The following is a 13,918-nucleotide window of genomic DNA, read 5'->3' on the forward strand; positions in this document are numbered from 1 at the left end:
AAGGAATGGTTCTATCTCTACCAACAGATTTACAACAGATATTGTGTTGATGGAAATATTAAGATGTGCCAAGTCTGAATGCAATCTGATCTTAAATTCGTGTTTTATGAGCTTTATAAATATTCAAATTTTGACCCTTTGTTGGGAAGGTACCACAAGGAGAGGACCGATATATTCCATCTTCACACCAGACCTTGAGTTATTAAAAATATTGTAATGTGTGTAATTTGAAGAGAACCGGATGCATATTTCCGATTTTATGATCGTTTTGGTTATTCAAAACTTCGACCCTCTGTGGGGGAGGTACGAGAAGGAATGCTCCGATCTCTAACATATTTATAACAGAAATTGTGTTAATGGAAATATTGAGATGTTCCAAGTCCGAATGGAATCGGATGCTAATTTCGTGTTTTATGAGCTTCATGGATATTCAAAATTTTGACCCCTTGTGGGGAAGGTACCTCATGGTGTGGACCGATACATTCCATCTTTACACCACACCTTGGGTTAACAAAAATATTGTGATGTGTGTAATTTGAAGGCAAACGGACACTTCCGTCACATTTTACAAGAGTTCTATGTATCCGAAATTTTCACCCTTTGTGTGGGAGGTACTTGATGGAGTGATGCGATATTGTCCATTTTCGCACCTGACCTAGCACTGATGCAAATATTTGGATTCGCAAAGTTGGAGCGAAATCGGATTATCCTTTCACTTTCCGTGCAGTAAATTATTTTCTTTAAAAATTTTGACTTTTTATGGGGGATGTACCAGAAGGAGTGGACCGATATTGCCCAACTCCGAACTCAATCTAAGTTTGACAATAATATTATGATGTACCAAGTTTGGATCAAATAGGATATCGCCTTCGAGAGTTAACGCACGCACCAGCCAGACAGATAGACGGACGTAGGACGGACATCGCTAGATCGGTTCGAAATGTCCTGAAACGAATTTGGTCCAAAGAGACCTAGGGTTTAAAACCGATATTTCAATGAGGCATGTTTTGGCCGTATCAAATTATATATATACCCATATATAGCCATATGACTGAGGGTATAAAAATGGGGGAAATATAAAGAACTTGGGAGGGCAAGTCTGGTGGGACAAATATACCAATTTCAAGCAGCAAGAATTGCGCTGAAACTATGGAAAGCTGGAGGAATGCACTGCTCCAATCATCAATTGTGAATATTTCTTTAAAACCTCAAATCATGAATTATCGGATGTTTTTTAAGTTTCCTTTAAAAGATTTTGAATTTGAAAAGGTTTTTCAGGATTCCTATCTTTAGCCCCTTGCAATAAAACACCGAATCATTAATTTGTGCTTAATACAATACATATATATTTGTTTTTGAGAAAAAAAGGTTGTAAATGGAATTCATTTGTGCATTTGTGTGTGTTCGTATTATCATCCTATGTCGCAAAATACATAGTGTATATATGTAAAAAATACGTATAAAATATATACTAAGTATATGAATAGATATATAAAAAATTGTATATTTTATAAAAAATACTTTTTTTTCGCTTTTTTCTTCTTTATTAATACTATCATAAATGGTTGCTCCTTCAATCAGTCTACTCAATCATGCTACGCACACAGGCTGGACTGCAGAATGGCATATTTTGTTTGACACAAAAACGGCCACCAATCAGTGACTTGGCACACATTTTGCCGGCACAAACAAAACACGAATCATGCCAATGGATGTTGGTCCACGAAACACCCTTATCGCTGGGTCCAATGGTTTTGTGACAATATTGACAGACGGTGGCAAAGTATTCGTCATAGCATTTGAGGCACAATGGCATGTTCGACTTTTCGTCGGGCACATATTGTTGACCGGCCAGTGGTTCATCACAGTGATAGCAGCAAAAATGTTTGATGTGGAATGTAGCCCCCTCGGCGGCCGTGTATTCCTTGGTGAAAATCAATTCATCGCATGCCTTGCAGCGGGGTATTTTCAATTTAACAGCCAAATCTCGGCCACAATAGACCTGGCCACCATGGAAAAAGTAAACCAAATCTGCCAACAATTCTCGGCAGGTGTGACAGCGGAAACACTCTGGATGCCAGGCAATTTCTTTGCCAGCCCTTTCCGCCTTGACGGCGACTTCGCCAAAGTTAATGATCTTTTCACAATCACGGCACAGCAATTGTTTTGCAGCACCCGGTGTCGCCTTATTGTCATAGCTCTCCTGCAACTTGAGATTTTGCATCAAAGGATTCAGAGGATCTCGGGCAGATGCTGCCACCGTTGGATACATATTCATATCCTGTATGCCAGGAATGGCCGTAAGTCGCCCGGCCAAGGCATTCACATCACACTCTCCATAACCACTGTGCTGTGCGTGATGACTGGGAGTTGATGGTTTCGATTCAAAACCAGAATCTGTACTGCGCGACGGACTCATGGTCTGCTGTAAATTCATGCTTATGGGGGCATAGGCAATGTCCAGGCTACGCGGCAAGGCTGTGACATATTCACGTACCTCTTCATAGAGGGGACGATCCAAACGTAACTGTTTCGATAACTGCTCCAAAGGTTTCAACTGTGAACATGAGTCATATTCGATATTCATGTCATTGAGATTTTTAAAAAGCCTCTCATAGAAGGGGGCATTAAGTACAGCACTTTGTAGCATATCCTTGTGGGTTATGCCCATGGCCTGGAGCTTATCCTTTGCTGGCTCACTCAACTGAGTTTCTTTTATATCAGGTCTGCCACTGAGCGGGGAGACCAAAACTTGAATGGGTATTGGTGGTTTAAGGCAGCCCTGGTGTTTAGCATTTTGTATGGCCTGTTTCAACGGCTCGGAATGTATGATATTGGCAAATACCGGATCACGTTCATAGTCCACATTGGCAGGCAAATTACAGTCTTGTATAATACTCGAGATGGGTTGGCCAAAGTGGACCTTACGCATGGGAGTGTCCTGTGACAACTGGGCACCAAATTTCAATTTTCCAGCGGCAGTTTTCAGGGGTAAAGGCGAGTTGAATGCCAATTCGTTTAAAAATTTCGAGGGTGTCTTGAGGGGTGAACTATATGATGAATTTGGCATATAAACCATGGTATCCAATTCCTTTTTCACCACCGGATTCGTCAAATATTCCTTACGCAAATCCACCAAAGGACCCAAACGTGGATCACGTGAAATATCCAGGTTGTTGTTCTTTAAGCTACCAAAAATTTTATCATAAACTGGACCATTAAGGACCAAACTTTCCACAGCTGCCTCGTTGAGGCCGTTTAGTTTTTCCTTTACCACCACCGGTAAACGAATTAGGGCAGCCTCTTTCAATGGACCCTCAGCCAATGGTTCGGAAAAGGCCACAAATATCTTCGGATAAGAATATGAGACCGGCTCTAATATGGCCTTGGCCAGCTTTTCATTGGACAATAATGTGGCTAGAATTGGATCAGAGACTGGAGGTTCTTTCAACGCCGACATGACCTCGCAGTACTTGGCCTCATTAAATGCTGGCAGCTCTTGAACAAGCGGAGGTTTGTGAAGATTTGCCACAGTACCATAGCCAACATTTCCCACTCGTACCACACTACCCTGGCCAACACAATTTTCTCGGATTTTCTGGACATATTGTTGCAATTGATTGGATTCGGCTTCGGTGAGATTGTCACAGAATTCAGCATCTAAATCGTGTGGTGGTACTTGGAATTCGAGTTGTTGTTTACGTTTGGCTGCCGCTTCACTACCAGCAACTGGTACATTTTTACTGCCTAACTTTTCCAAATAATCAGCAACCACGTCTGGAGAGACATTCGGCGGCACCCAGTCTACTTTGACGGGTTGACTTGCCAAGGTTTTTATTTTGATGACTGAAAAACAAAAATTAAAAGGGAATTAAAATTCTGTGGGTATTAGGGCTCCTAAAATAGAACTAAAATGTGATTTTTGGATTTTTTTGGACTTAATGTCCCTTCCATAAATCGTTACTATTTGAAGGCTCTTTCATCTCGAACCATCTCTCTTATTTATTTTTTTTTTAATAATGACCCTACGGAGGCGAAAATATCCTCTCTTCCACTTACATGCCGGCTTGGAACGTATCTGGCCAAGTATTTCGAATTGTGCCCATCCAGATGTGTCATCGTCCTGACACATATGCTGATCCTTGCGACATTTACAATTGCGACAGACCTTACGCCAAAAATGTAAATCCAGACCGGGACACTTGTCTTCACAAACACTGCATGGAGCGCCAGCACCCACTTCATGTCCCAGTTTGGAGCATTTTAATTTTTCACGTCTATCCTCTAATTTCGATAGCCATTCGGGGGCAGCTGGCGTCTCAACGCAAGAATTTTTATTGTTCATTGTTGTCTGCAAGGCAAATCTCAGTCCAATGGGAGGACATCAGCTACTCCTGAACAACAGCAATGATTCAACAAGATTACAAGGTTACTATGAGAAAAACTAACGGCGTAGAAATTGAGAAGTAATACGAAAGCGAGAATATGTGATAAAACTAGAAATCAAAACAAAAGTAACGACCACCATACAGTTGCACAAAACCCATTTTTGGGTTAGTAATTCATGGTGAGTGTTTTCAAATAGTTAGAAAAAGAAGGTGAGTGTATTTCAGCCGTTAAATAACATTCTTACTCTTTTGAGTGGAGCTCTGAAACCAAACAGGATCTTATTATTATTATACTATTTTTATTTAAATTGTCTATTAAATACAAAATTTACTACAAAAACTTATTCCGTTTTAACTGGATGGCGAACAAAATCCATTTTGTGTCGGCATTTCATTGTGAGTGCTTTCAAATGGTTAGAAAAAGAAGGTGAGTACATTTCAGCCGTTTAACAACTTTATTCCTTTTTGGAGTGGCGCTTTGTGGCCAAAAAATATACTATTATTCCACTGTTTTCATTAAAATTTTCTATTGTATACAGAATTTACCACAAAAAACAAAAAAAATTTAAATTTTTGGGGTCGTTTTAACGGTGAAAAAAAGCGTTTTTGTGTTAGCATTTCATTGTGAGTGCTTCAAATGGTAAGAAAAACAAAAAGGAGTGTATTTTAGCCGTTAAACATGTTTCTTTTTTGTGTGGCGCTTTGTGGCCAAAAAAAAAAAATTACCCTTGAGAAAGGAAGAAGTATTTATTATAATTTTTTTTATTTATATTCAGAATGTTCTACTGCAGGCAAACTTATTTTGCTTTTTAAGAGCTGCTTTAATGAGACGGTGTACAAATACATATTTGTGCTAGCATTCCATTGTGAATGGTTCCTCGAGATGTAGAAGAAGGAGTGTATTTTAGCGTTTAAACACATTTCTTTACTTTTGTGTGGCACTTTGAGGCAAACAAAAAAGTGTTCTACCTCGTGCAGGCCAGAATCTTATATTCAGTACAAAATTAAATACGCCAACTTATTTTGCTTTCTTAAAAACCAATTAAAAAGGATTGTGAACAAAAACCATTTTTCTGTTAGCATTTCATTGTGAATGGTTTAAAATCGTAAGACAAAGAAGAAGAGTGTTTGCAGCCGTTAAATACCTTTTTCCTTCTTTGAATGGCGCTTTGCATCCAAAAAAGAAACCCTAACTTGAGAAGTAAGGAGTAAGTAAACCGGCAACGGAATGACCGATAACCTCTAGATCTGTACTTCAATCAATATTGTGAACTACCCAATTGGAAAACTCAAGCAATGACAAATGAAAGGGTAATGTACTCGTTGTAGACAATTTTATAACAACTTCCAAAATTTCGTCCTTGGGAGAATATTCCCAGTCAGAATCCAAGAGAATTGATGGCGGATTTTTTGAAAAACATGGCATTACCATTTTTATCCACTAACACTTTTCTGCTTCAAAATGATGGTAACAATACGTTTACATATAAAGTGTTTAGTTAAGCCACTGTATTTGGAGTAAAATTGACATATCCATTACTTATACGTCAAATAAATCCATTTTTAAGTGCGTTAACAATACAAAAGTCTAGCATAAACATGGGATAAAGGCGAGAATACATAAACCGTTTTTTTTACGAACATAGGAATTTTAGGTTGACTTAGTTCGATATTGGCCCTAAGCTCCTTTATACTTTTCCAAAAAAAGCCAGCCGATGAATTAAGCCAGTCAAAAAAGCGTTTTATGTATTCTCACCTTACATTTCATAGTCTAAAACCATGTTTCTTCAATTAATATTACGAAGATCAATATTTATTGACTTTGAGGTTAAGTAAAACAATTGTTGTCTGTTGAAATAAATAAAACTCCAATATTTTTCATAGGCGAATATTGACTTTTATTTGGACAATTATATTTTGTGTGTGTGTTTTTATTTTATAATTTATAATTATTAATTTTGTTATTGTTGATTCATTATTTTGTTTTTGTTGTTGTTTTTTTATTATAACATTTAGATATATTGCATATTTAATAATTTGTTTTTTTTTTTTTTCATTTGTTTCGCATAAGTATGTTCATATAAATATATATGTGTATATTAATTTGATGTTTGTTTTAATTTGTTTGTTTATTTTCTTTCTGTTTGTCATAGTTTTATAAAGTAATTATGTGTTTCCTTCTTGTTGTTTGTTTGTTTTTGTTGTGGTTTCGATTCTCATTCATTATTATCCGTATTTTTAGAGTAACATTTGAAAATATGTTGTTGTTGTTAGTTTCTCGAGTCATTATTTGTTTTTAAAAATGTTTTTTTCTTTTGTCATTTAGTTTTAATTCTCTGTTCTTTTTTTTAGTTTATTTCATTTATGTGCCCGTTTTTTTGTGATATTGTACGTTTATATTGGTTTTCCCTCTGTTTGTTCATTATATGTATTTGTTTTTGTTGTTGTTTTAATAAATATATATTTTTAAAGTTTGTTGGATTTTTTAGCATAATTATATTTTTTTGTTTTGTTTTTTTCTTAAAAATACTTTATTTTCTTGTTATGATTTAAATATATAGAGATTATTTGTTGTTGTTATGGAATATAACTCATTTTAAAGTTTTTTTTTTGTGTTACTGTTTTCGTTTTTTAGATTTGTGTATTAAAGTTTTAATTTTTTGTAACGTATTAACGTTTGTTTTTTAAATATAATTATCCATTGTTTTATTTTATTTTATTTTTTATTAATATTTTTGAAAATTTCATAGAATTATTTTTGTAATGTTGTTGGTTTTTTTTTAAGTATTTGTATTTTATATTCTTTCATTTTAATTTCTTTTGACAATAATTAAATATTGTTTGTAAATATATATATATGTATATGTTTAAAGTCATTATAGTTTATTTTAGTAAATATTATTTTCTTTTTAAAGTTAAAGAGTTATTTATGTTGTTTTGTTTTTTTTTTTAGTTTAGTTAAATGTTCATTTTGAATTGTATCCCTTTTTTTGTAATCTTCGTCTTTTGTTTTAATAATTCTTAATTTTTTATAAGTGTGTTTTCTTGTTATTTTTGTTTTGTATTTATAAGACTTTGAGCCTTAGGTAACACAGGGACGGCATAATCCATGCCAAGGTTTCGATTTTTTCTTCTTTTTTCCGTTTGTTTTTAATTTTCGAAATTAAAGCAAATGTTGTTTTTGATGAAATTTGAAATCTCTTCTTTTCTTTCATAATTTTTTTAGTGTTCAAATAATTTTGAAATATTTTTTAAAAAATATCATATTTTCATTAAAATTTTTTGATTTCCTTTTGTTTCTATATTTTCTTTTTTTCCTTTTTTGTTTTGTGGGGGAACTAATAACGCCTTCAAAACCTTGAGAACCATGTTGTTGTGCCGAACACCGTGTGATTGGGTTTTTTTATGTGATAAATTAATGATTTTTTTTCTCTTTATGTTTTGTCTTTTTTTTAAGTAATTTTTTTCTTTTAAAGTTAAAATATATGTATATAATATAATTAATGATGAAAATTACTATAATTATTGTTTTCTTGTTCAGTTGTTGTTGCTGTTGTTCTTTTTGTCTTATAAAGAAACAAAGAGGGAGAGAAGTATGTTTGATTGGTGGGTGGTAGTTGTGGTGGTGATATTTGTTGTTGATTTGTTAGGAGAGTTCTTGTTGTTGTTGTTGTTGAGAGTTCATATAAATTGCACTGGCAAAAACGGTAGTTTACCAACATGTAAAGTTGTTGTGGTTGTTGAATGATTTGCAGGTCTGTAAGAGATTTGAATGAGTATCATTTTTTGTTTTTGTTTTGAGTATTGCATGTCATGTCATGTTTTGTTCTTTGGGATTATTTAAAAGTTAACAAGTCCCTAGGATCATAACCTCAATTTTTTGGAGCCTTCTAAAAGAAACCCTTCTAAAGAATGTCGAAAAGAGAAAAACTTTGTCCATACCTCATTAGACTTTCGTACATGCCATATTCGGTCTCCCCACAATTTCGATGAGAAGACATTCTGATATTTTGCAAAAAGGAAGCAATGGAAGCAGAAAACAAGTAAAAAGGCTGAATACCCTCCACCATTTCGAACAAAAGTGGCAATTAAAAAACCGTTAAAAAATTCTGTTCAAATCTTAAAAATACCGAATGTAGCCATTATATTAGGGTCTATACGACGACGTGGGTTTGCATGGGAAATTTTTTTCTCGAAACTTGAAAAAAAATTCAGTGAATAATGATTCCATTTGGCAAATATTGAAAAATGAGCTCGGGGTAAAGCCATTGAAATTCCAAAAAGTCCAAGAACTTACACCGCAAAACAGAAAGAATATAGACTCAAAAGAGCTAAAGCGTTGCTTCGCTTGGCCGAAAGTGGTGAACTGCCGAATTTGGTTTTCTCCGATGAGAAAACATTTGTTGTCCAACAGTTTGTAAACAAACAAAGCGATCGGGTTTTCTTGCCAAAGAGGTTAGCTGAAAATGTGCACCTTCGGTTGGCCACCAGAACTCAAGCGCCGGCCATGGTGATAGTGTGGGCCGCCATAACAGTCGATAATCGCTCTCCGCTCGTATTAATCAACCGCGGCTTCAAAATAAATGCCGAATATTGTCGCGACAATATTCTGGAGGGCGCATTAAAGCATTGGGCACCCAAACATTTTGGCCGCAGACACTGGACATTCCAACAGGACTCAGCACGTGCCATCCAAGAATGATTACAAAATAGGAACCTCCGGATACCAATCCGTTGGTCTATTGTGTCTGGAGTATTTTGGAAAGCAAGGTTGGCACTAAAAAATACCAAAGTGTCGATCACCACAAGCAAGTGCTTCGCCGGGAATGGGCCAAAATACTGCAGGTAACATTCGGGCAGCGTGTGAAGGTAATTCGTGCCAAAGGTAACCAATTCGAACAAATCTAAACTTATTCTAAAGTTTGATGCTATTTCCGACATTTTTTTCTTTCATTCAATAAAATTTTAAAAATTATGGCGTTTGACTTTGTTGCAGTTTTTTTATCTCACCCTCTATATTCTTTATGGGGTCTCAAAATGTATATTTCGAGGTGTTACAAACGGAATGACAAACGTACTATGGTGGAGGGTATAAAAAGATTTTATAAAAAAGGTCATGATCAGCCTCCCCACAACTTTTAAGAGAAGACATCGTGGTATTTTCTAAAAAGACTTCTTGGTCTCCAAAGAAGGACAGGTGAGGTTTCATATGAAATGCCAGATGAAGGTATTCTAAATACATTTTGATCTGGTTAATTTTTGTTTTAAAAAAAGAGTATTTTTGTCTTCCATCATATTTGGTGTCCGAAGACATTCTGGTCTTCTAACAAGATTTCCTGGTCTTCTGTGGCAAGTCTTTCTGAACATGTATCAAAGGATCCTTTGGTGTTTTTTTATGCGGAAGAATGTGATAAAGGACACAACCTTTATTTTTTTTTTGTTTTTTTTTTTTTTTTGTTTTAAGAATTTAGGATTATTAAAAGGTTGCTGGGCCGAAGACATTTTGGCCTTCTAACAAGATTTCCAAATTTCCTGTGATAAGTCTCTCTGATTTTCTATTAAAAGATCGTTTCTTTCTTTTTTTGCTTCGAGGTCTGTGGGACTTATTAACAAAATGCTGAGGCAAATTTTTAAATAACCCCAAAGGACATAAAATTTAGTTTTGTTTCATTTAAAAAAAAATAATAAAAAAATTAAATTATTAGATGTCTTAAAGTGTTTTGTGATATATGTTGTTGTTGTTGTTAATACCTTACAAACAATAGGCTATTGGTTGCTGCCGTACGTTGATGTTGTTGCTGATCGGACGACGACGATGCCATTGGTATGGTGGTTGGATGTATTGGTGGTAATAATGTTGCTGTTTTATTGTTGTTGTTGTTGTTATTATTTGTTGCTGTAGTATTCTGATGATGATGATTATAATGCTGTTGATGGCCATTGAATCCTGTAATTGTTGTATTTAGCAGATTGTTGTTGTTGTACAGTGTAGGTGCTACTGTAGCATTTGTTATTGTTGTGGTTTTATTATTTAAAATCTCATTTTGATTATCATTGTTACTGTTCATACTATTTTTGTTGTTGTTGTTATTATTATTATTGAGAGCATCTGAAGACGGTGGGAAATTTTGTGTTGGTATTGTCATAACATGTGTGGAAGTTGTTGATGGTGATGATGCTAATGGTGCTGGTTGGGGTGTGGGCTGTGTCGGATTGTTGGGACCATTGGTTAAATTTTTAAGTGCTACTGTTTCCAATTGCTGCCGTTGTTGATTGGTGGTTGGTGGAAATGCTTTGCCAGCCGCCGCCTGATGCGTATTCATGGAGGATTTGTACAAATAATTATTATTGTTTAACTCAACGCCATTGCCATTTTCTGTTACAACGCCGGCTCCTCCAAGGGAATCATGGGGATCGTTTAGCTGATGAGGTAAGTTTCCCGGTTTCATAGTAGGATTGGATGTGTTGGAAGAGGAAATCGTAGGACAACGTGTATTCGAAATAACAGTGTTATTGGCATTTGTATGCTGCTGCTGCTGCTGTTGTTGTTGTTGCTGTTGTGTTTTCTGTTGTTGTTGTAAGTGGTTGTTTGTTGTTACAAATAAATTTCACCTATTAACGTGACTGCGATTTTGTGTTTGATTCGGATTTAGGCCGCCATTATTTGGCTGGATACCAGCAGCTGCTGTTTTTTATGGATCAAAAAAAGAATTTAAACATTTACCAATTTATTGTATTGAGAAAAGAGAGGAAATTTAAAATAGTCACCGCCATATGCTGTTGTGGGATTTTGATAGTAATCCCCTGCACCACCACCTCCTCCGCCGCCACGTCTGCTATAATCATTTGTCTCATAATCAGTGCTGGTTGTGTCATAGGGTCCCCGTCCAGTGTTTAAATGGTTCATCGCCATGCCAGGAGTTTGTGGTACATGGGGATTGTGATTATGTGCCGATTGTGCTTGTTGGGGATATGATGAATAGGGGGCATCATAGCTTGGTTGTAAATGATCGAAACCCTGGTTATCTTCATAGCCGCGTCTAAGGAAAAGAAAAACAAAAAAGGACAAATACTTAAACGTTAATATCCAAAAATGTGAAAGATATTTCATTGGCATAGAAATACTTGTAAATGACAAAGCAATAATAGTTCTACTAGGTTAAAAGATCGAAAAATGATTAATGTTAGAAAGACCCGCCTAAAAAAATCTTTGAAATTTCTAGCTGATCTTCGAAACCTTTTTGAGTTTCAGAAAAGGTGTAGCTGGCCTTCCTTTGCGATTCCTTTGAAGGAGATCTGGATCAAAAGCCTAAACGATCTTTCAAATTTAAGGGTCTGGAAAAAGTGGAAATGGTCTAAACCACCTCTCAGAGTTTTCTTTGCTTATAAACCTTTTAAGGCATTTCCAGAAATCTAAAACCCTTTTCTCACGAAGCAAGGAGTTCAACTTACCCATATGTCTCCTCCATTGCCGAACGGGCTTTTTCCAATATAGACATAACCTTTTGTTTTGGTGCTGTATTGTTTTTGTTGTATGCCGAGGCGGCCGAGGCTACACTGTTTGGTCCACCTTGACCACCACCTCCACCTCCTCCGCCACCAGACTTATTATATGGTACCATATTCTTTGTTAGATTTGATGTAATAACACTGCCAGGACCAGTTAATATTCCGCCGCCACCACCACCACCAGCCGAAGGAGTATGTGGTATGATTTTCTTATAGCCTGTCGATTTTTGTTCCTCCGTTATGTGGGTACTATCCATTAGTTCACGCAATTGTTCCTGACGTATAACATCATTACTATCCGGTATTAGATATTTACGCAATTCAGCCATGGCATAAGCAATGCGAGCATATGCCTCGGCTGGTGGTGCCACCGTGGAGATTTCCACATGTAAATCACTATTCAAATGAGAATATTTCGGATCCTTGGATTTACGGAGCTCTTCTTCTTTGACACGATCACGCATTGAATTACGTCCCAGTACGGTCATTTTACACATTGTCTCCTCCTGCAGGCGGCGCAAGGAGTTGCCCTTGGGTCCCAGTAATTTGCCAACGAAATTGAACTGCAAATAAAAGATGAGAATGGTGAGAAAACAAGTCAAATAGGAATATATTCTCTAATATTTTTAATTTTCCTGAAAACTATTTGGGGCTTAAAACAAATTTGAAAGAAATCTTTAAGTCCTATCTAAAAATTGGGTGAAAGTTTTCATAAAGATTGACTAAGACTTTCTTCCCAACTTTCAATAGGTATACCTTCCCCTTACAAAATTACCTTTGGATGTTCCCGTATGGGTACCAAAACCTTTTGCGACACTCTTAGCGGCTTTTCTCGATAAATATCAGCATATTTTTGTTCCTTAGACGGTAGACGACCAGTTGTTTGCACCTTTTCAATTTCTAAGAAAAACAAAGAAAAAAAACAGAATTATTATCCACACCTAAACACATAATTTTTATTCCTTCAAAACCCACCTGCATCCAATAGCTTTTCGGCTATGGGGAATTTGCGATCCATTCGTGATTTTTCATTAAGGCAGTCTCGAACATATTCATTAGCCTTTTCATTGAGATAATTTGTATCAATGGGACCCATGCTGGAACTAACACCATGATGCTGTTCATTTACACTAGCAACACCGCCACCACCACCATGGTTATCACCATTGTGTGGTCCTGTCGAGTAGTCGCCATTACCCTCGTAGGTATTGGCCATGATTTGTCTTTTTCACTTTTTCTATGTTACACTTTCAAATTAAATGTTCCTCTAATCTTTTTTTTCAATTTTGAAATATACGCTGAAATTAAAAACAAAAACAACAACGAAGAAAGTTGTTTCTTTAATTACACTCCGACTCAACAAAACAATTTTGTGCAATTTTCCCACAAATATCACTCTTGTACCCTCTCCTCAATAGATTAAAGCGAAAAAAAAACGAACAAAAAAACTCAGACGCCAACATACATTTCTGAAAAAAATTGTTTGACAACAAAAATATTCGGCCTTCCTTGTTTCACGCAGCTCTTTATAATTAATTTGATGTTATTTTTTCTGATTTTTTTTTAAAGTAATTAAATGTATTAATTGAAAATTTTGGAGGACTACACTTTCACTTTCTCTCGGATAAAAGATTTCTTAGATTTTCTTCCTTTTTCCTCTGTTGTAGTGTCGTATAGTTTAGTGTTGTATAGTTCACGAATGAACAAGTTCGATTGAACGATTCATTGAAAGGAGCGCATCAAGTAGTGTTGCCTAGTTCACGAACGAACTAGTTCAATTGATATTTCTACATGAAAATTTTTATGTTGTTTTTGTTTTCATTTACTTGAATATTTTTCTTTTTTATTGTGTGTGTAGTAAAGCATTAAAACTCGAAGAACGATTTAGATCCGAACAATTTAACTAGGTGTAGTCCTGGGCGAAATTAACTGCATTTTCCAACACTACTCTATTGTTTTCAATTTAGAGATACCTAAGTCGACTATCGGCTAGTCGATTACGCTACATTTAGCATCAATAA

General features: G+C 35.7%; 3 protein-coding genes across 4 annotated transcripts; all 3 read right to left on the reverse strand.

Annotated features, from left to right (window-relative positions):
• Nucleotides 1–1,341: 1,341 nt before the first annotated feature.
• On the reverse strand, nt 1,342–4,445 carry LOC131800958 (uncharacterized). The gene is made up of 2 exons (XM_059118858.1): nt 4,060–4,445; nt 1,342–3,846 (listed from the first exon to the last, which is right to left on the reverse strand). Exons 1-2 carry the CDS (start codon nt 4,343–4,345, stop codon nt 1,583–1,585), a joined length of 2,550 nt encoding a protein of 849 aa, XP_058974841.1. The 5' UTR covers nt 4,346–4,445; the 3' UTR covers nt 1,342–1,582.
• Nucleotides 4,446–6,693: 2,248 nt separating this feature from the next.
• LOC101889797 (uncharacterized protein DDB_G0288805) lies at nt 6,694–10,842 on the reverse strand. The gene is made up of 2 exons (XM_005178771.4): nt 10,140–10,842; nt 6,694–8,145 (listed from the first exon to the last, which is right to left on the reverse strand). Exons 1-2 carry the CDS (start codon nt 10,835–10,837, stop codon nt 8,070–8,072), a joined length of 774 nt encoding a protein of 257 aa, XP_005178828.1. The 5' UTR covers nt 10,838–10,842; the 3' UTR covers nt 6,694–8,069.
• Nucleotides 10,843–10,929: 87 nt separating this feature from the next.
• On the reverse strand, nt 10,930–13,602 carry LOC101889968 (KH domain-containing, RNA-binding, signal transduction-associated protein 2). 2 transcript variants are annotated; one of them, XM_005178773.4, is made up of 6 exons: nt 13,363–13,602; nt 12,873–13,195; nt 12,673–12,797; nt 11,841–12,460; nt 11,157–11,428; nt 10,930–11,070 (listed from the first exon to the last, which is right to left on the reverse strand). In XM_005178773.4, exons 2-6 carry the CDS (start codon nt 13,111–13,113, stop codon nt 10,997–10,999), a joined length of 1,332 nt encoding a protein of 443 aa, XP_005178830.1. In that variant the 5' UTR covers nt 13,114–13,195; nt 13,363–13,602; the 3' UTR covers nt 10,930–10,996. The 2 variants fall into 2 exon arrangements, with proteins under 2 accessions (XP_005178830.1, XP_005178829.1); XM_005178772.4 differs by having other exon boundaries at nt 10,933–11,073; nt 13,363–13,601.
• Between the last annotated feature and the right edge of the window lie 316 nt (nt 13,603–13,918).

This window comes from Musca domestica, unplaced genomic scaffold (assembly GCF_030504385.1).
Source record: "Musca domestica strain aabys unplaced genomic scaffold, Musca_domestica.polishedcontigs.V.1.1 133, whole genome shotgun sequence".
Lineage (NCBI taxonomy): Eukaryota > Metazoa > Arthropoda > Insecta > Diptera > Muscidae > Musca > Musca domestica.

Excerpts from the sequence above, each read along its gene's own strand:
- LOC131800958 (XM_059118858.1), bottom strand. The coding sequence starts at position 4,345 with ATGAACAATAAAAATTCTTGCGTTGAGACGCCAGCTGCCCCCGAATGG. Across the intron at positions 3,847-4,059 it reads GATACGTTCCAAGCCGGCAT|TCATCAAAATAAAAACCTTG; the intron begins GTAAGTGGAAGA and ends TTTGTTTTTCAG.
- LOC101889797 (XM_005178771.4), bottom strand. The coding sequence starts at position 10,837 with ATGAAACCGGGAAACTTACCTCATCAGCTAAACGATCCCCATGATTCC. Across the intron at positions 8,146-10,139 it reads AATAGCCTATTGTTTGTAAG|ACCTGCAAATCATTCAACAA; the intron begins GTATTAACAACA and ends AATCTCTTACAG.
- LOC101889968 (XM_005178772.4), bottom strand. The coding sequence starts at position 13,113 with ATGGCCAATACCTACGAGGGTAATGGCGACTACTCGACAGGACCACAC. Across the intron at positions 12,461-12,672 it reads CCATACGGGAACATCCAAAG|TTCAATTTCGTTGGCAAATT; the intron begins GTAATTTTGTAA and ends TTTTATTTGCAG. Across the intron at positions 11,074-11,156 it reads TCCCACAACAGCATATGGCG|CAGCTGCTGGTATCCAGCCA; the intron begins GTGACTATTTTA and ends CATAAAAAACAG.